Below are 23,279 nucleotides of genomic sequence, written 5' to 3'. Positions count from 1 at the left end.
TTAATAATTTGTAAGTTTTGTACAATTAGAATGGAAGAACCACAAATAATACATGACAATATTTTAATTATTCTATAATTGGTTAAAAAAGGTTAGACAAAAAATTAAACTTTTAAAAAAACAAAAATTAATTTAGATTTTTTTGTGAAAATTTAAAAATAAAAATCGAATGAATATTGGTCTTCCTTTGCCTTGGTTCTCTAGAGAGAAGTTTTTGTAGAAGAAAGGGTACCAATTTAAATAAAATAAAAACGAAAAAATCAATTTATACATTTTATTTATAGTATAATAAGAAAAACATTTATGGCTTAATATAACAAACTTAGTTATGTTAATTTTGTTTGAATTATGTTAAAGATTAGGGTAATTGAATATGTGTTTAATTATGTTAGTAATTGAGATAATTAAATATCTTAGGCATATTTACTAAAGAAAAACTTAACATTAATATACCAAAACCTTCAAGGGAGCTTTTTAGTTAATTACATATTAACATTATTTTTTCTCTAATAAATATATGTGACCATTACTAAATACAAATAACTATTAAATAAGCTTAAACAAAATTAATTAACATAATTAAAAAATTTGTATTAAAATTGTAATTTATTTTTATTGTACTAAACAAAATATGACAATATTTGTTATACTAGATCAACTATTTACTTTAAATAAATTAAAGTTTGAACAAGTTGTAAACGTTTAATTTTGTTTTTTTTTTCTATTTTATTATTATTTAATATAAATAATAATAATTTAAATTTATCTCATAATATTGTTTCATACATATTCTTTTAAAAAATAATAATTCAAAGCCCATCATGTTTTAAGAACAAATTAGATAACTATATTTGCGTTTTTTAATAGAATAATTCCATGTGGTGTCTTTCTTTGTTTTTTCTTCTTCTTTCTCTTGAGTCTCCCTTCTTTTTCTTCTCGATTCAAATTAAATATGGCCATTTAGGCCATGAAAAAACACACACGTACACAATAAAAGTGAAAATCTGTTTTATCTTCTCCTTCTTTCTCCCCGATGAAAATCACAATTGCACCGACCAACTTTATATTGCTTGTTAGAATTGTCTGGTTCATATATAAATAGAACATTTAAACGTATTATATATTTAGTTAAAATTATAAAATGATCTATTAATATTACGTTTATAATTAATAGCACAATTGTTACGAAAGATTGGTGTGTAAATACTATAAAGTAATATTTTGATTTGATTTAGGGGTAATTATTAAAATTTGGAATGTAATTGACAGAAATTACAAAATAGATCATGGTCCCATTTGAAAAAAAAAAGTAATATTATATACTCTATTTGATGTATTTTTTTATGAGAGAAAACAAAAATAAATAACTAAGGTCTTTTATATTTGGAAGATCACGTACTCACTTTATTCTATTTTCATCATCAATCAGGGTATGAGAATATTATGCTATAAATTTTATATTTATATGAGTTAAAGCATGTGGTTATACATAATTATTAACAATTAGAAAGTCTTTTTAAATAAATCATCATACTTTATACATAATCATCCACATTATATATTCTCAATGAAAAATTCAAATAGACTTTTGCATTCTACTTTTATCATGAATTAAAATATGTGTAGTAAGAGTTAACATAATTGTGCTGTAAATTTTGAATTTATATAAGTATAAAATTATTAACAGTTAGAAAATCTCTTCAATTCTCGTTAAATCTTATCAAATTTCACCAATTTGTCGTGCTATTTGTCCTATTTATAGGACATTCATTCAATTTCTCAACAAATAATTTAATTAATACCTATTCTTTAATAAATTAAACAGAAACAATCTCGAATACCTTCAAAATTGATTAAAAAAATGGGTTTAATGCAAGCGAAGAATTGACACAAGGAGAAGGACAAGAAAGAATGAGTAACAAAGACAAAAACTTAAATTAGTGACTACCATAGTAGAAATAATCTTTTAACATAAGCTTATATTTCCTTAATTTTTGGTAGTATGGTAATTTTTTTCTTAAAAGTGAAATTTATAAATTCATGAACTGATCACAATTTTAGAGTATACAAGCCGTCATCATAAATAAATTAATAGAGGCTTAATTAACTTTTAACTACTTTTGAATATTTTTAATTAAATTTCTATTAAATATTCAATAAAAGATTTAAGATACAAAGTTGTGACAATAATTGTATCTTGAATTTTTTTTTCTAAAATTAAAAGTAACAATAATTTTATAATTATACATTCCGAAAATTTTATAGGTTTAATACCAATTTTGGTCTCAATTTTTGTTAGCTTTATTCGAAATGGTCCTAATTTTTTTTCCTGTTAAATGTTGTCCTAAAGAATGTAATTTATGATCAATTTAGTGCTTTTTGTAGACGGCGTTTAAATCGTTACCGGCACATTGTCCAACTGTGCAATAAGTGAATGTCATGTCATTTAACTTCTGACTTGCCTTGCCACATGGCAAACCCTTCCCCACCCAAAAAATTAGGGTTTCTGAATGCAAGGAGGAAATGCTTCCTTACGCCTATGCCGCTAGAGGAAAACTGAAGCTTGTGATGATCCAATTGACCATAGTAGGTCTGTCGGAGTTTCGCAGAAACGAGAGCGAACTCTTTTCTCGCGGCACGGTGAGAGTTGCAGCGGCGGCGCCTCCACGAAGGTTCAATCTCCAACATAGTCGCAATGCGAGAAGCCCACCGTTCTCAAGTAGTTTCGTGGCAATAGGACTCGCGATTGAGGGTTTCGATTTGGGGGTTTTTGTTGTGTTATCTGGTTTTTGTAAATTGGAATATATGATTTTTGTTTCAAAATTGATTTGGGGAATTCTTGGTTCTTCTCTGTTTGGCGAGTGGTTAGGGATTCTGTTCATCCCTGAAGGTCTGGGTTTTGGGTTTTGCGAAGTGGGGGATGAGGATTCAGATTGGGAATGTTAGGGTTTCTGAACTTGGAATGAGGGTTCTTCTCTGTTTTTCCATGAATTTCTCTTTTCGTTTTGGGTTCATTTGATTCGCGATAATGGGTTCCGTGGTGGTTGTTGTTGGATGCATGGGTGGCGCTAATGAAGGTGCTAGTAGGTGGCCATGGGTGGTGTTTTTGGGTGGTTGTTGAACTGAGAAGATGATGGAGGTTCAAAGATGGTGACTGGTCATGACCGTGGCGGCGACGGTTAGAGTTAGGTGATGGCTAGGGTTTTTGTGTAGGGAAAATTAGGATTTCTGGAGGTAGGAGATGATGATGATGTGTTAAGGGTGATGTGTCATTTATTGCACAACTGGACAGCACGTCGTTAACGATTTAAACATTGTCTATAAAAAATATTAAATTGAACATAAATTACATTCTTTAGGACAATATTGATCACAAAAAAAAAATATGACCATTTCAAATAAAATTGACAAAAGTTGGAATAAAAATTGGTATTAAGCCTATTTTATAATAAGAAAAGTTATGATAAAGTAAAGGCGAATAAATAGAGTAAGAATCTATACGAATAAAGATGATATCTATTTTTGTTACACAATTTGTATTCTTATTTTATCCTTTATAATATAATTATTAATTGATTTTTTAGAAATAATCTCTATTCTAAAATATGTTGTATAAAACTGTTATATGTTTTTTTATTATATTTGTAATTTCTATTATTAACATTCAAGCATTTTTATTATCTAAAATATTCTTATTTGTATTAATTTAATTAATTTATATATATTATTAACTTATAATATAATACAAATATTCAACATGTGAGAGCTTACGCTAGTTAATAGATAAAATCTATTGAATGTCACATCCTCCTACTCTTTTGAGTTTTAAAAGATGCAAGTGATTTTTACTTTTATTTTTTAAGTATGGAATTAGGAGAATACGTTTTGCATCTCAACCAGTTGCAATGATCTGAAGTGATCCTGGATATATTATATTAAGGAAAATAAAATACAAAGTGAAAAATGAAAACCAAATCAAAACAATTAATAAATTCTAAACCTTAGGATCAATTTTGGCTCTACAAAAATTTAAGAAATAAAGGGTGGAATCCTACCCAAGAGTAATTACCCTAATTTCTAATGCCAAAAGTAGGAAAAATATCATCACATCTACTTCCTCAGAATTTATTAAAGGTTATACATCAAAAACACTAAAAAAAGAGTTAGAGATACCAATTTCAATATCAATTAGTTTTAAATAATAAATAGATATTTAAATAAAATAAATTGTGTCTATACAAGCAACATAGCTTCAAGGTTTCTCAAGGATAAAAGATAGTATTTCAATCCCAAAATTCACAAAGAAAAGGAAAAATTAAGGGTGCATATCTAATATATCTACTAAAATCTATCGATGCAAAGTGGACTGATGATTACAAAGCTCCTATTCATTAATCAAACACTAGAACATCTAGTATAACAAAACAACTCCAAAAGCAAAAGAAAATTTCAAGCATTCAAATCATGGTACATTACAAAGTCAAAAACAATATGGCACTTAAAAAAAATAGAAAGAATTCCACAAGGATGCTTATTATTCAGCTTCCAAATTATCAAATTGCCAAGGGTTGAAGTCTGGTCTGTTGTCAGATTCATGAATGCCCTCTGAAGTATCTATAGCAGCACGATGTTCAGTATATTTACCATTGTATTGGTACACTTCCAACTCACCCCAAGGGGTTGTAGTTACTTCATCTGTTAAATCAAACCATCTTGGTGTGAATTTATGGTTCTTGGCCTCTCGGTTTCTCTTCTCAGATCTTTGCCTCTCCTCCAAACTGATAAACAAGTTTAAGCACATGCAAGGTAAGGAATTAGGATCTCTGAGGTGATGCCAATAGAGAACAATCAAAATTTTAAAACCTTTCTTCATCTTTCTTACCTGCTCTTCTCATAACCAGATGTGGATAGATCACCCTTCTCAAGGGCCATTCTATCAGGACGCAGACGAGAATCAGATGCCAACAACTTCTTGGGAGCAGTGTCAAAGCTATTAATCTTATGTGCAAAATGTGTGTATTGAAACTTGTCCTTCTTAGGGACATCTGCAACTCTCCAAACCTGTGCAGAATGGAACAGGTTACTTCACACACATTATTAATATTTCTCCAAACAGATGCATTAAACTACACTGTAGAAGGTTGAATAACGAACCTCTTTCAGTTCAGTGCCTGGAAGTGGTTCTCCTTCTGAGTCACAAACTTGGTAACTCATAAACTCGTTCCATTTTCCAGTCATCAGTATCTTGGGCTCGTCAGCAGAATTATACACGTATCCGTCCACTTCATACCTACCCGCACTGTAAATGCAAAAATCTTTCAAGTTAGATAATATGTATGACAGCAGCACTGAAGAAGTTACGGAATAAAATCACCGTATGCTGAGCAAGTAATAGGTTAAAAGTGAAGATTTGATGGCAAGAGAAAGTAGTCATACCCAAACCAGCCACATGGTTGAAAATACAGCACCACTTTGTCCCCTGTGGTCAGATTTGTCAAGATCATCTCTCCAGGTGAATCAATCCACGTTCGTCCGAAAATCAAGTTGCTAACTTTTGTAGGAGGAGGCACCAAATCAAGGACTACGCCATCTTTTTTTAGGGTAACACGTGTTCTGCATCCATGTAAAAGTATGTTACAAATGAATACAATGTAAAAAAGAAAAATGCTCACTAATGAAGATAGTTGTTGTAGACTTCTGGCATAAAAAAAACTACATAATAAATTGATGTAAACTGATATGAAAATATCCTTAGCCATGAGATACAGTGCAGAATCAGGTTGTTTTGCAGAAATAATTTGTCAGTAACATAATCAAAAACCATAAACAATCCCCAGACTGATATAAGGAGAGAGAGGGAGTTTAATAACATCAAATTCCACAAATATAAGTAAAAAGGAAGATAATTGAAGAATGGTAGAGAAGTATTACCTTCCAACAGGATATACATCGACTGAGTTGCCGAGAAATTTGGTTTTCAATTTTGATGTCACATCATAAGTGAAATGTTCGTTTTCAGCATGCCCAGCACTCATTGGGGGGTGGTGGCTGACCTGCAGCAGTTTAATTTTACATGTAATCACAAGTCAGAACCATATTTAATACAGAAGCTTCTCAAAGAAACTGAAAAATTTGAATACTTCCATTACAATATGCATATCAAGGAGGCCATGCCTTAACCCCCAACACCCAAAATGAAATATGAAGAGGCTTAAATACTTTGTTGCTTCAGCATTTTGTCTGAAGAATTGAGAAAAATAAACAGAAACTTAAACGCACCTGCTCTGCTATAAATGTCATGTCACCATGGTTAACCATTTCGTAAGTCTCACCAAGAATTGGATTGAATGGCTTCCATGTTCGCTGATATGCATAATAGACAGATATGAAGAATGATGCTGCAAAAATCATTTGTAAGCTCATGTTCCATGCAATGTATACAGAAATAACAGGGACAGGGTCAAAGTAATCCCTACAAGCATATACTAGTCTCATGTATGGATCCTCAGTCTTGTCCGCCATATCCAACAGGTAAGAATACTCCATAAGCTGTGAAATTTATTACAATCAATGAAATTGCACTGGCAGCAAACTTGCATAAAATATTGTGTCAACGGAGTATCAAAGAAATACAGTAATTATATGCATGAGACAGACCTCAGCCATTCTCTGCAGCATTGTCATTGGCTCAAAAATTATAACTGGAAGTGTCACCATTGATGTGATATCAGAGCCAACATACTTTTGCATCATTTTCCAGTAACTATCTCGATCCTGTAAAGTAAGGGAAATAACATAACATTTAGAGATGATACACTACAAAAGGATGAAAAAATCTCCAAAGTTCATTTTGAGATAAAGACTAACTCATATGCAGATAACTAAAGATGCAATTGGTTTACACTGCATATTATCTGTAGACAATGTCAGAAAGCAAGAAGTTCACCCTAACATGCAAACAAGACCACATATGTTTGCTAAAGAGAAAACATCACAGTTCAATAAGCGTATTCTCATCCCTCTTTTAGAAAAAGATAGCAAGCAGCAATTTGATCAATAAATCTAGATTCAGTTAACTTCAGTCAGTAGCATTGATAGATTTTCTTTGACTCAGATTATGTTTTCATCCCCTAGCTGTCTTCATGTTTTGTTTATACAGTCAAGTGTGAAAGCCTTTCTTCACTTCACAGTGCAAATTCAATACAAAATTAGAATAAGTAGTATACCTCTTGTTTCCAACGTCCCTTCTTTGCTTCTTCTTCAACATCTTCAGTTCCGCCTTCTGGATTAATAACCTCCAGTCCCTCATAGGCCATCATACTGAGTACCCGTGTCAACACAAATAAACCTTATTAGCCCATGAAATTGAATCAGGCACACAGAAGACAAATCAAACAATTACAAGTCATATTTCCAAATTATGGTGAAACTGAAAATGAACTCGAATGCACAATTCTGAACTAGATTAGAATATATTAAAACAATCTAGAATCTCTTACATCAACCCATGCATCATAAGTGTGAAACATCCATAAGCTAAAACACAACAGTGATATCATAATAATCAAACAAACCAACAATAAAAGATCAATTGAGAAAGATGATCTTCCAAAGCAAGGATCTCTTGCATCTAGCCTTGTTAAAATTTACAATAAAAGGGTAAATTCATTATCGTGAGACACCCCAGATGACCCAATTATAGAAAATCATCATCAAAACAGAGAAATTTAACAACTTCAAAAATTCAGACTCCAAAGGATTCATACCCATTAACGGATTTGGACATAGCACTACCAAAATTGGACAAACTGGAAGCAATAGAAGCAAAAAAGCCCCCACCACCAGAAGCAGCAGCTTGCTTAGGATCATTTGGAGCCATGGCAAAAACTAAATCAAAGAAGGAAATCCAATTGAGAGAAGAGAAGATTGTTGGAGAAAGAAATAGTAGCAAATCCGATCTACTGAGGCAAATAAAAAAGGGTAAGCTACGGCTTAAATATGGTTTATTTATGAAAAGAAGGAACAGTGAATAATGAATATTTAAAAAACAATAGTAATATTATTATAATATGTAGAGAACAGCAAAGAAAGCAGTGATTTTGGTTGGCGGTCTCGAATTTGAAAAGTCCAACCAGACTTAATGGAAAGCGGGGGGATGTTTCTTCCTTAAAGTGAGAACAGAATACAAATCAAAGAAGAGTTTGTTCCGCACGCGCTCACAGGACGCGTGGCAGTGAGGGGGTGAAGTTGAGTTTAGAAAATCCAAATTGGCGGCTTTATGGGAAACATGAGAGGCTGTTTTGGTATTGCAATGAGAAGGATCACAACTTCTTGCCGGCTGCTTTGTTTGTGTCATCATATGATTTACATACATACATGTCTTTCATTTAGGCTAACAATGAGATCAATTTGAAATAATTTCAAAATTAAATTATCTTTTAAATAAGACAGTATTATACATAGTCTAAATTTTGATATTTTAGTTATACTGAAATCTTAAAATCTATCGATAAAAGTTTATTAAATACAATATCGAAACTAATTTATTTTAATAATTAATTAGAATTAGTTTTTTATTGAGTAAATGTTAAAAAAATAATTTTATAATAATTAGTTTCTTTTAAATATTAAAAATAGGGTTTTGTAAGTTGTCAATGAATAATCATTAGCTATAAATGTTTAATTTCATAAAAGAAATATACATTAAAATAACATTCTACAAATTTTAAGTATTGTTTCAAATAAATAGCTGAAATTAGAAAGAGATTTTATATAAAAGATCTAAAATGAAGAAAATTAATATTTCACCAACATACACTAAAGAGTAACCAACATACACTAAAGAGTATTATTCATTTGCTTACAAAAAAAAAATGTATACTTTTTATAAGATTATACTTGATAAATATGGAATGATAACTTTAACGTCCCATTTTAATAGTATAAAACTATCAAAAATAAAACGTTACATAGATGTTAAAAGAATCACTAGATAAAACAAACATCGCTCAAAGAAGATATCTACTTCTATAGATCTATCTAACAACTCATATGTTTCTTCCCCCATCTCTAGCTGGAACAATTGAAAAGGTGAATCCCTAAGCTCACACCATTAGGTGATCATCGCAATAGAGAAACAACATACAAAGACAAACACAAAAAAGCAAGGGTAAGCTAGATAGAAAACAATACATCATAAGTTTAAAGCATTTCATATAAGAATCATGTATAATTTAATCCAATCCAAACATCTTAACATGCAAAGACCTAAACCGACTGTCCGGACTTAGAATGATTGTCGAGCTATAGCGGGTTTTGCACTCGTGGTGGCCTCTACTGCTTTGCAAAACCATTGCCAATGGGTTTCACCCTACCACACTCACGAGGTTAGTCTATTCCGGGCCTTGGAGCATACTAGAAGCCTCCAAGACTAAGACCTCCTGCTACTCCTCACGACATGGATCAATCCTCTCTACATGAGAATGAAAGACCATTGGAGTTTCAGGATAACCCCCAAGACTGAGCTTCCTACAATATTCTAAACATACTTGAACCTCACCAAGAGGATTCACTTTGGAACACAACATAGAGCACCACCATGTAACCTCTCCGTGAGGATCATGGAATTACGTCCATCAACCATACTTTGAAACCACATACTTTCATTTGTAACATAACTCATGACATGATCAATCATATAACTTAATACACATTCATACATGCTTCCCAATGGATCTCAAAACTTTATTTAAATCAAACTAGAACAAAGAATTAAAGAGTAAACTAAAACCTGAACCATTCGCTCAGCATACCCTCTCGCATAGCGAAACCAGAGGTTTCTCGCACAGCGACCCAACTTGTTGTGCGAATCTTCAGACAGAGACTCACCCCTCATAACCATTCACACAACGATTAAATTCGTTGTGCGAATAAACTCTTAATTGTATTAGACCCTAACCTCTCGCATAGCGCCCCAAATCGCTATGCGAGAGTCCTAGGCAGTGGCTCAGACTCCTCAAACACTTACAGAAGGCACCTATTCGCTATTCGAATAAAAATTGGCAGTAGTCCTAGACCTCAATCAGGCGCATAACGCCCTGATTCGTCATGCGGATCATCAGACAGAGAGTAAACCTCGCAAACCACTCGCACAACGCGTCTATTTGCTGTACGAATGCCCTGACAGAGAGCATCTCGCCAGGGTGACTCGCTGTGCGAATCCATTCGCTCAGCGAGTCTGCATAATCTACAACACCAAATTCTGCAGAACTATGCAACTCAACACTCTTTTCCAAATTCTAACTATTTTTCCCAACTTTTAACCATCCTAACTCATGTTATACACCTAATTATATTTAACTAATTGATTTTAAACCTTCCTACCATCAATCTAAAGTGTTTATGAACCAATTTGTACTCCAAAACTTACAATTCAACAACCTAAGAACCCAATTCATAATTTATCACTTTTGACACATTTTTCAACAAGGTAAGACTTCAAACAGGTCACATTTGACTCACTCAAACTATCCCAACATACCAATCATGTATCTAACCCCAAATTCTCAATTTCACTACTTCACTTCATCAAAACTAACTTAACCAAGACAAGAATTGAATACATTCCTACCCACTCATAACATCACAGATTTCCAATACTATAAACATCCAATAAGAGAGCAACCATCACTTCATACAGTTCAAAATCTCAGTTCATCATTCCATACTCCAAACAATCAAATTACATCATATTTATTTACCCTAAAACTTGATTTCAGCTCAACCAGTTACACAATCATATTCTTAACAAGATACACAATTAACTACAATTTAAAGACGTTTCTAGCTTCCCTTACCTCGACTCAACAACTCCAAAACCTCTAAACGATCCACAGATTTCTTGCGGCATAAGGAACTTCTAGAAAACCTACAAATCACCGATTGATGATTGGAGACCAACCTTAGAACCACAAACAACCAATAATCAAGGAAGAAGATCACTTGATACATGCAAAACAGAAATGTTTTACCAAATCAAGAACCCTAAAATACCAAAGAAAGGAGTTTCTAACTTACTTGCTCTTAACAACAAATTGATCGGATATAATGGTAGACCTTGACGGCGTGATCGTCTAGGCACCTCCTGATCGTCGAACAGATGATCCAAGAGTGAGAAAGGTTAGAGAGATGGTAGAGAACTCTAGAAAAGTAGTTTCTAGAGAGATGATACGTTTTAAAATAATGAAACTAGTTTATAACAAAACTATTTATAATAAAATCATTTAATAATAAAATAATCGAGTCTCACTATTTTTAGACTACCACCACTTCTAAAATATCATTTTCTGGGGTTTCACAATAACAAGGATATTCTTATAGTATATTAAATGTATTTATCAAATAACTAATAAAATTTGGAAATTTAATACATGATATATTACTTATCAATATTTTTCAATTATTTTTGTCATTCATAATATTAGGTTTTGTCAAAATAATTGATATACATTTACTCATTTTTCTTTCTTTATAACACTTTCTAATAGGTAAATCTTATAATCTAAGTCACTAGATAAATTATAGAGTACGGATCCTAAAAATATGGTAACATCAACTTGCAACTCTATCCATTATTTAGTCAAATGGTCAACTAATTACTTTGAAGTTATAACACCCCTTCTTTCTAGGTACATAATAATATCTTAAAAAGGAAAAATCTTCATACATTTGTATCTAAGCTTTTTTATGTTACAAAATTAAATTTTCTTGAAAAGTTAGAAAAAATTATTGATTAAACTAATATGTTAAAGGTTAACTTATTAATAAATAGTGACATGAGTTTTAAATAATATACAAGATTTTGTAAATGATGATATTTTTAGTTCTTATAAAAGTGTTTTTAATGGTAAATGTTTGACAAAGATCTTAAGTATAAAATCTATTATTTACAATGTCTTATATTAAAGGAATAAATAATATCTCTTTCATGGAAAATAATCTTTTCTACAAAATATTTTCAAAATAATTAAAATTATTACAAAAAAAATCAATATGGGATTTACAAAAAATTATTCAAGAATTTAAACTTGGATATATTATTAAAAGGAAAACTGTATAAGATCTCAAAATAAGATTTTGCCCTAAAAATGCTCTAAGAAAATTGGTAATGAATTTTTTTATAAGATATTCCATAACCATTCTCTCCATGATAAAGCATCAATTAGTTTGACATCTTTAGCATTTTTAACATGTCACACTCAATTAGGTCTACGTTTAGATGAGAGAATTTTGTTTGATAAATGCCTAGAAAAACTCAAAATATACTAGATGACTATTGAAACATTCTTCCCTTTCTCCATTTCTAACAAAATCACCAAATCGCCTACTTTTTCATTAAAATCCTCTCATTAAATTATTTGTAACTCTAATTATCATAGGAATTTCAATACAAAATAAAAAGACAATATCAAAATAGTTCTAACAAATTATACCCATATAACTAGAAAGTTGGGATAAAATTCCCATGACTTACTCTTCAATTCACCTTTTCCTCTAAAACAATTAGTTATACATAGCACGTGAGAAAAAGTACCTACACACAACTAAGACATATCCCTAATAAATATATATATTCTTGAAACTTTAGAATGTTTTCACCTTTAGCTCTATCATTACCATTTTTTTGGCTAAGCCTTAATGTAAAATCTATTATAAAACTAAAGAAAACGCACTCATTAAAGGTAAAAGAATTTTTGTGCCATGAAAACAATTTCTAAATATTCAAACAAAACCTTACATGCTTCAATAAAGCCTATGAATAATTCAATTAATGTAATTAAGTAGGGATTAACTACATGTATTTCTCTTTCTTTCGAAAGATACAATGTATATCTCTAATTTATTTTAATGTTGTTTTATATTTGTTATGAAATACGATAATTATGATATTAACCCTTTTATATACTTAAAAATATAATAATGAAAAAAGTCTTTTAATATATGTTTACACTGATATACTGATATTGATGATGATCGTGGTCTCTCTTCACTGTACTTCTTTTTTACCCAATGCAATTAACACTCGTATTCATTTATTATGATCACAGTTAATTGCTCATTGAATTATTGTACATTAACATTAACATTATTATTTATTTTTAATGTAATTCTTCGGTTTTAAGTTTTTAATTTAGTCACATTTTTATTTAAAAGGAATAATACTACATTTCTAATGTTGTTGTAGTTAATGAAACAAATGTGATTGGATAAGAATTTATTATGTCACATTGTTACTCTCTTAATGCTAACAACAATTTAAATTAAATGAAAAGACTAAAATGATTATTTAAAAAAATAAAATCAAGTTGAGAATTTCAAAAATATCGGAACTACCTTAAAAAAAATCAAATAACAAATCTATTTAGCCATGATATATAATATAATCAGTTGCAAAGAATTGAAAGAAAAAGAAGCAAAGTAATATATATAGGATTTGAGTGTTGCTCCGCGTCTCCAACGTGTATTAAATTAAATACTTCCATCTATTCTGAACAGATACTTCTTTCTTAAGAAATGCATAACGCAACCTATTATAATCGACTATCTATTAATTAAATATATATTATTTAGATAAATTTCTCTATAATTTTTTTAAAAACAAAATTATATATAAATAAATAAAATTATTTTTTATAAGTTCAAATTTATTTATGCATAAATAAATTTCTATAAGTATCTTAAATAATTTTAAAAAATTGATATGAACTATATTTAAGCTTATAATTTTTCATTTCTTTTGTTTAAATAGGCTGCATTAATAAAGTAATGGTTTTTCTTCAACGAGTTTGTTTTTCAATTGACTTGTTTTTACTTTAACGCACTACAATTATTGCATCGTTTCTCCTTTTTATTTTTTTTAAGAAATCAATATATTAATTTGAATTTTTACCAAAAAAAAGTTAATTTGGTAATGGAAATTGAGTAACTTAAATATATATATATATATATATATATATATATATTAATTATCGAAATTAACATCATGAATCAATTTAAAACTTTAGATTATAGAAAATGGGAATCTAGTAAGTAGGGTTGGCCACATAATGCATAGGCACACAGATGGCAAAGTAAAGGAAGAGAAATGGCTCTGTCTTTTTGTGTTTGTTTTTATTCTTGTGTGTAGGGTCATAAGAATGATGCAGATTTTTATGAAATTGAAATTCTTCAACTTGTTCTAGAAGAGAGATACTTCTCAAGAGTTTTCCTTCTTCTTTTACCATTGACTCAAGAATTTAAAACCAACGTGTCAAAGAGGTTTGAAAGAAAATCAACCATTGAAATTAACAAAATACCTTCTGTTTATAGTTTTTTGCTTCACTTATCATATTGCATGTCGATAAATTATATTTCTCAAAATATTTAAACTAAAAACATTATCACAAAGTATATTTAAAAATATATTTGATTATAATATATTGTTCTTAGATTTTTTTTAAATTTAAAATAATTTAATATATTACAAAAATATATAATTTTACTAAGGGTTAATTTCCAGTTGTTTGGATAACCTTCGTAAATTTCTAACGATTTTACACATAACTGCAATTAAGATTTTTGTTTTTTAAAAAGAAAAATTATACTGATTTTAGGAGTAAATAGCCGGTAAGGGTTGTAGTTAATTTAATTTTATTTTTTTTTGTATTTTTTAAAACATTTATGGTGATTTCTGGATTAAATTGCCAGTAAGGGATGTGAAATTATTGAAATCTAAAATTTTGTTATATTCACTCTTGTGACCTCTTCTTCTTCACTTGCTCCAGTTTTTGGCTGTGTATGTTTCAGTTCTCAAATTCTTCTTTCTCGTGCATCAAATTATTGTTCACAGATGTGCATCAAATTCTTGTTCACACCTGTGCATCACAGTCTTCCTTGGCCCTCTCTCCTCTCGTGCCATTGAAATCGTCGTTCCATTTGCCATTGTTCATCAAACCGCAATCCCTAAAATCCCTAAGTTCAGGTTTTATTCTTCCTCCATTACCGAGTCTTCTTCCTTTGTCCCGTCAATGTGTCATCGTTGTTGTCTAGATTTGTCTTTTGTTCTCCGTTCTTTGTGTTCGTCATTCACAATCCCTAAGTTGACGTTTTCTTCCTCCTCCATTACATAGTATATGTCCTTGGCTCGATCATTGTGTATTCATTAACAGACTTCTCTTCTCTTCTCTATTCATTATTTTCGCCATTGTTGGGCATTGTCCCAATCCCTAAATTGGATTCAATTTTCAGTTCATCGTTATGGTGTATTCTCCTGCAATTCGTATATCCATCATGGCTTAAACCTAAAATCCATTTTGCATCTCCTATAGTGTTCCCACCAGTCCTGATTAATCTCTAATATGCCCTCTAATCTCTTAGAGGGGTTTTATTCACATAACCATTGTTTTGTCCTTCATGATTGAGGGTCCAAAGTGGTAAGGAAAGCGTGAAGGTCGAGTGAACAATGTTAGGAGCTTGAAGGCTTTCGGTGATAAAGGAATTGATCGTGAGAAGAACTAGAACTAGGTATGGGGGAGCTTACCCGTTGTGTCCTTGATTTTTTTGCTTAAACAAATGTGATAAAATGATTGGTTCTGATGTTGCTCTGGTTTTTTTTGTTGGCTAGTTAATATTATAATATGTTAGGTTGCTAGAGTATAATTTGATGAAGAATCTGACATTTTGATTGGACTGGTATGTTCTTGACTTGGGTTGTTAACTGTTTAGTGTGTGATTAAGAATGAAGTGTAATGGGTAGGATTTATCTTAGTTGCAATGTCACGATAGTTAGATATTAAATTGCCCTGTTATTTCCAGAGAAGATTATATGCATGTCCATTGGAATGAAAACAGGGTTCAAGTTAATGAAATGTAGTCTGGATGCCTATAAGTAGGACTAGTTGATACATTTGTCACTATTTTGCTTGCTTAATGGTTTAGTGATATGAATAAATGGTCTATATGTTGGTTGTGTTGGTACATATTGAAGTTGATGAGTTTTTTAGTTGTCATAATATGTTGTGTCTAAAAGGGAAGTGTTATTTTGATTTCATTCTTAGTGTTTTATTCATTCACTATTTAAAAGCAGTTGAATTTGATAATTAAGTAAGTGTGATACTTAGTACTTTATTCATTCACCATTTACTTGTAACACTAAGTAGGTGTACTACTTAGTATTAAATTATTCCACGCAACAATTCCATAACTATGTAGGGGAACTACTTAGTTTTGAATTCTTCAGTTCCATAAGTAAGTCGGACTATTTCAATCTTCAAATTTATAACTAACTTAGTATAAGACTAGTTTTATAACCAATTTAGTAAATTCATCGTATGTAGTGTACTTCGTTGAATATGGTCATTTATTTTAAGCTTTCAATCCTCTTGGAATAAGCAAGGTCGTTTTAATGGACAAATCATAGATAGAGATGCCTCAAAATACAAGTCAATATATGGGAGGATTGAATATCTTCTTAGACTTCACATTCACTAATAGTGGTGTTAGGGGAAAAATAATATGTCCATGTCAAAAATATAATTTTAAGAAATGGCAAAGTCGTGAAGAAGTGTATGAGCACTTAATTGTTAAACACAAAGGGTAAATTCATTGGCAAGTGTATCAAATCGTTCAAGTAATATAAAATGGTAAGACAAAGTATCGTTTCCCAAGAGACTTGTGTAATACTAGTTAATTGCACTATTAACAACTCATACAAACTCAAGATCATCACATTAATTGAAAAACAAGTGCAAAGAAGATAAAATTTCAACTTTACAAGTTTGAACTTTGGTGCTTGAAGACACTTAAGAATGGAAAAGACCAGAAATTATATGAAGTGACATTGTTAAGGTTAGATTTCACCAATTTACTCTTGTGCATACACAATTTCATCTCCTTTCCATAATATTACTAAAGTCAATTCACAAAATTACTCTAGCCCTAATCCCTTAGGTTAAAGAACCTAGCTTTTACCTATTAACTATCAATCCCTTGATTAATTAACAAGCAAAACCCGCATTAAGAACTAGGGTCTAAGACAACATGTGAATCATCTTCCATCCCTAGAATCAATGAACCACAAGAACTCTTGTTTCAGTTCTATGTTCCATCTTACGTCCCCATAACTCATGAAACCCCAAAATCAAGTCATGAACTTCCCTATTACATGCAAGCTTTAAGATTGGAAACAAGAATACTAGCAATTGATAGAAGATGCATATATATATATATATATATATTCAAATCATTCAACAATTACACAAGATTCACAGGCTACAACTAACCCCAATAAGATGGGTTTGGCTCTCTATTTCCATGGAGAGCCTTCAAGCTTACAACAATGGAAGATGGAAGAAAAAGGAGACCCAAGGAGGGAGAAGGAGATGTTCCCACATGCTTCACGCAGCCCCTCAAGAGCTCCAAACAATGAAGTCGCGCCTTCAAGAAACCAAAGACCCAAACCCCTTCGTGTTTTAGGGTTATATAGAGTCAAATTAACACATCAGCGAAGGTCGCGCTCAGCGCTCCTGGAAGGGCGCCCGAGCGCGAGATTTCCAAAGCAAATAGGGCTTAGCACCCCTAGAGGGGTGCCTAGGGAGAAATTTTGACAACAAAATGGTGCTCAGTGCCCTCTGCAAAGGGGCGCTCAGTGCGAGCACACTAGAGATCAACTTCTGGCAATTTGTGCAGGTGGCGCTCAGCCTGAACCAGGGGCCCTCAGCCTGATTTTTCTACACTGCATCTTTTTCTTTTTTTATGCAGATCTGCTTGCTTCTTGTGGTTGGTTCACCTCTATACATTGTTGAAGATTCTTCCAAGCACATTATTAGCTACAAAATAAGGGATTAGAGATGAAATTAAATCAAAGTAGCCTAAAACACAATTATTCATAAAACTAAGATAAAAGAGAGGATTAAAGAAGTTACAAGCTAGAAAAGAGTTGATTTTACTACTAAATTGATGCTTAAATAATGGTAAGAATTAGCATTATCATATACAATATGGTTTCTACATGAGGAGAGAAGAGTGAGAAGAGTAAATGATGAAGCTCCTTAAGTAATGGTTGAAGAAGATGGTGGAAGAGCACCAATTACTGATAATATGTGTGAAATGGTTAATGATGTATTTGCACATCATTACTCTAACAACGACATGACATATGATGACGATTTGGGTGTAGAGTCAAGCCATAGTAGAAGTCATGATGATACAATTTTTTTTTACTTAATGCAAGATGGACAATAAAGTTTATATGAAGGATGTGATAAATATTTGAAACTTTCATTCTTGGTGAATTCGTATCACATCAAATGTTTATTCATAATAAGTGAAAAGCTATGTCAATGATATTGGAGTTACTAGTAGATTCATTTCAACATGCTAAAATTCAAAATTCATTCTATGAAGCCAAAAAAGTCATTAATAAGCTTGGTCTTCATTCCTGGAAAGCGAGTACCGGGTAGCGATATTGATGTTTACTTAAAACCATTAATAAAATAGTTGAAGGAGTTGTGGAACATTGGGATCAAAACTTTTGATTCATATGAGAATGATGTATTGATATGCATGTAACCATATTATGGACTTTTTGTGACTTTCCAAGACTTGGAACCTTATATGGGTGGAACACACATATAGGATTGACATGTCCGAGATGTAATTTTGACATTACTTCTAAAAAGCTTATCAAAGGTGGGGAATTTTTTTTTATAAGTCATCGTCGGTAGTTAGATGAAAGACATAGGTTTAGATTGACTCATAGGAGATTTGATGGAACCATTGAAAATAGAAGCCAACTAGTGTCAATCTCAGGACATGATATCTTACAACAACTTGATAATGTTCATGTTGAATTTGGGAAAGAACCTATAGTTACAGAAAGATAAAATGACAATGGAGAGTTGGTCATCCTAAGGTACTCTACAATGGCGAAAGAAAAGTATACTTTTTGACCTTTCTTATTGGGTAGATAAATTATTGCACCACAATCTAGATGTTAAAAACATTGATTTTCTTTTTGTCACAATAAAGTGTTTACATTATACACACACTAGTACAAAAAAAACGTATAACGTCGCACTTTCAACGTCCAACCACTTAATAGCCAACTTTAAAAATGATCGGTGACATTTTTGTAAATAAATGCAATTATTAGACGTCGTTTAGGATTGTAATTCGACGTCAATTTGTTATAAAACGTGAATATTGAGAAGTCTAACGTCCTATTGGGTAAATTTTACAAAAATGCTTGACACATAGGTGAAAATGTACTTAGGTATGACATCAAATGCCCTAGAATTAGACATTAAAAGGTTATAAAATGTCGAATGCCATAGAGTTAGACGTCAAAATGTTAGTGAATTAAATAAATATTTGAGCAGGAGGATGAAAATTCATCCATTTTATCTTAGCACGCGAGACCCTCTTCTCTGCTCAAACTTTTCTCCAACGAACTTTGACAACCATCACATGTAATTTTTCTTTCATTTGATACAAATGCATGTTGATTAATTACTTTAGGTATGATTTTCGTTTGTTTTAACTGATTGTTTTCGTGTTCTTGTCCTTCGTAGGCGCATTCTGCTTTCGTTTTCGTTTTAAAGAACTTATTTGTTGAACTTGTTTGTTGTTGTTGTTTTGTTAAACTTGTTTGTTGTTTTTGTTTTTGTTTGTTGTTTGTTGTTTGTTGTTTGTTGTTTGTTGTTTGTTGTTTGTTGTTTGTTGTTTGTTGTTTGTTGTTTGTTGTTTGTTGTTGTTGTTGTTGTTGTTGTTGATACTACACTACACGTTCATAGTTCATGTTGTATAAAATACCAAAAACTGGATTACATTTGTTGTTTTTCTTCTTTTTAAGTATTGTAAAATTGTAAAAAAGGATCACAAAAGATCACTATTAATTAAAAAAACAAAAAAAGTTTATTAACGTCATACATTAAAAAAGTTCGACGTTAATTGACGTCGGACATAAAACAATATCAGATGTCAATTTGCTCTATTGGGAATGTCAGATTGTTCTATGTCTAACGTCAATTAACGTAAATTAATGTCGAATTTTTTAAATTCGACGTCAATTTATCGTCTCCCGGTACAACATCGACCTTGAATTCGACGTGAAAGGCCAAAAAACACCGACGTTATATGGTGTTTTTGTACTAGTGACATAAGAGTTTATGCCACAAATTTGGCCTTGAAACTTGTCAAAATAAGTTAAAAAGAACTTATTTTGATTCCAAACACCTCTCATGGGAGCTTATGTCACAAATTTAGTCATGAAATGTGGTGAAAGAATTTGAAAATTAAGAATTTTAAAATTTTAAAGAAAAACCTCTACATAGGTACGATTTTCCAGTGCTGCACATGGAAACCTGACATATTTTGAAAATAATTAACCATGACTAATAGGATTTTTCATATCTTAATTCAACAAACATATGAAAACTCTGTATCTAATGCATAAATTGATAATTTATAAACCAAATTTTATTTGTAGAGTGTTCTTGTTAGTTATTCATATTTGCTCCTAAGAATTGATTTCAACATACTCAAGTAACATGTTCTAAGATAATTTGCAGCTGCGATTCGATCTAGTGTGTTCCAAGTAGTTTTTGAATATTCTTAGCAATTATAATTTAATTGTGTAATTGACTGGGTTTTTCATGTATATATAGAGACTGATTTTGCTTTGAATTGCCATTTATATTCCTATCAAGTGCATTCATTTGATCTGACACTTAAGCTTTGTGTAGCTCTTAAATGAAGCTGTTTTTCACTCACCACCTTAAGTTGGAGGAAATTCACATGTATAAGATGAACATGAACAAGATGAAAATCAGGAGATTTTATTGGAAGTACAACAAGAAAGGCCAGTAATATTCAAGAGATCATGGTTGGTTGATGTCATTGGTAAGACATTGTAAACATATTAATGCTTGCATTATATGTTACTTATATCAATATTTACTGTTGAAGTTGTTTGATACAAGGGTATTTGACATAATTTTGGTTTCTTCATAGATGACTAATGTAAGATGACAAGCAAACACTTATAAACAAATGATGTTTGGAGTTTGTCTCAGAATGAAATGATTATTGTACGTTGAATCAGTTCTTGGGGAGTATTTCTAGAAACTTCAAGGCATTCCCTATTTGTCATTCTACTTGGAAGAAGATTCCTAAAGATTACAAAGAAGACATAATTCAGAATACCATTCAAGTAAGTAATGTAAATTTTTAATTCACAATTGAGTTATTGGGTAATTGTTGTTAATTTTGATTAAAAGTTGTTTTGAAGGCAAAGTTTGCAGTCAATTATGATCTTCAAATCAATTACATCTTGAAAGCTCTTAATCATAAATGGAGAGATTGTCAGAAGAATTGTGGCAACAAAGAGATGATGACACACATATTAGAGATGAATTGATTGTGATGACTCCAAAAGGAATAGATAGAGATCATTGTGCTTCTTTTGTTGATTATCAACTTAATTAAAGAACAAAGATAAAACCTATATTTCTTTTCTTAAAATTATGTTATTATTAATAACTTTTTTTATGACAATGTTAGGAGATTGGCCTAAAAAATAAGCAAAATAAGACAAAGCAAACTCTGGCTCACACATGGGGTCTAAGAGAATTGCAAGGAAGAGGGAGGAAAGGGTGAAGTGTTATTATTCTTCAGTTTTCCATTTCTCATAATATTTATAACATACTTAGTATGCATTTGTTAATTTTCCTAGGAAAGAGAGTGTGGTCACAAAGTTAGTATAGGAAAAATATGGATAGCTACCCATAAAAAGACCAACAGAGCTTTTGTTAATGATAAGCAAGAAAAATTGGTGTAAGTTCCATTCCTATTTATTACCTTGCTGCTTTAGCAAGATTCCATCCACAATTTTGTTGTCATAAACATTTTTACAAACTACAATTCTGGCTTTTAATTCATTAATATGTTCTAGTTTAAGACACACAATTTTCTTTATCCATTTTTATGGTAAAGTAGTACATTATTACTTAAACAATTACTTGTACAATAAGCTTATTCTTATATGCTTATAAGTTGGATTGAAAATGTTTCGTTAAAAGAAAACAACAAATTTTGGTCCTTATTTCCTTTGTGAAGTTTCAATCATTTCCCAGTTAATATCTCAAAAATAGTTCTAAAAAATATCTGATAAAAAAATTAAAAAAATCAAAATGAGTAATGAATTTTAATTTTTTTAATAAATTTTAAAATTTATTGAATTCTTTAACTAAAAATCTATTAAAATCTTCAAGAAATTTCGAAATTTATTAAAAAATTAAACGAAATTCAAAATTCATTTAACTCTATACGGAAAGACATTTTCGGCTACAAAAAGAAGTGTTGAGAAAAACACCCCTCGCTCTTTTTCTCGATTTTTATCACCCCTCACTTTTTATCCCGATTTTTATTTTCCCACATTGCAATTTGAAACACTCTAAATACTTTCCCAAGTCCGACTGACATTCCCAATTCACGTTCACCCAGTGGTTGGAACCAAGCTCTTTCTCTCTCAGTTCACCCAATTCTCAATTCGCATTCCCGCTCAACCCAATACCTCTATCCAGTCGCCGAAACCAATTTCTCTACCCAATCGCTCTGTCTTCTTCCTTGTTCATCAGTTTCCTTGACTAGAGACATTGAAGAAGGTTTGTGACAGATAGAAGAAGCAATTGGTGTTGTGACAGAGGATTCAACTGTTACAGGAGATTCTAAATTTACTGCACTTGGACCTCATTGTCTTCATAAGGTGCTTTCATATGATATGTGTATCTTCAATGGTCCTTTTTTACATTATCTTATCTCTCTGAATATAGTTTTAGTGTTAGAAAGTAGTCTCCATTATTTTCCAGGCTGCACATCCTCAGATTTTATCTCACCATGCGTTTATTTACATTGAACTTTGCCGCATTAAGACATGCTAATAGATGAATTGTGGATTTCTATATTGAATATTCAAATGGTAGTGTTGTTAAGTGTTCATGTTCAAAGTGTGCTTTCAAAACATGGCAAACTACTTAACATTAACATGTAGAGCTTTCCCTGAAAACTACAAAACATGGTATTTACAAATATTATCTAATATAATGAGATTAACGTAAAGGCACTACTAAAGGAAAAATAAATATAAAGAAATCATTAAAAATTAATTTATATTCAAGAATGATATTTCAAAAGTGAAATTAGAATTATTTTTATTCAAATATATTAAAAAAAATGTCATTTTT

General features: G+C 31.1%; 1 protein-coding gene across 1 annotated transcript; it reads right to left on the bottom strand.

The window, feature by feature from the left end:
* Positions 1–4,367: 4,367 nt before the first annotated feature.
* On the bottom strand, positions 4,368–8,134 carry LOC108327696 (oxysterol-binding protein-related protein 3B). Its single transcript, XM_017561383.2, has 10 exons — positions 7,767–8,134; positions 7,227–7,320; positions 6,658–6,774; positions 6,477–6,549; positions 6,280–6,398; positions 5,932–6,053; positions 5,437–5,613; positions 5,155–5,299; positions 4,883–5,061; positions 4,368–4,778 (listed from the first exon to the last, which is right to left on the bottom strand). The coding sequence occupies exons 1-10, from the start codon at positions 7,877–7,879 to the stop codon at positions 4,535–4,537; spliced, it is 1,383 nt and encodes a 460-aa protein (XP_017416872.1). The 5' UTR covers positions 7,880–8,134; the 3' UTR covers positions 4,368–4,534.
* Positions 8,135–23,279: the final 15,145 nt, after the last annotated feature.

This window comes from Vigna angularis, chromosome 2 (genome assembly GCF_016808095.1).
Source record: "Vigna angularis cultivar LongXiaoDou No.4 chromosome 2, ASM1680809v1, whole genome shotgun sequence".
NCBI lineage: Eukaryota > Viridiplantae > Streptophyta > Magnoliopsida > Fabales > Fabaceae > Vigna > Vigna angularis.
This window is presented reverse-complemented; position numbering and strand designations above follow the sequence as displayed.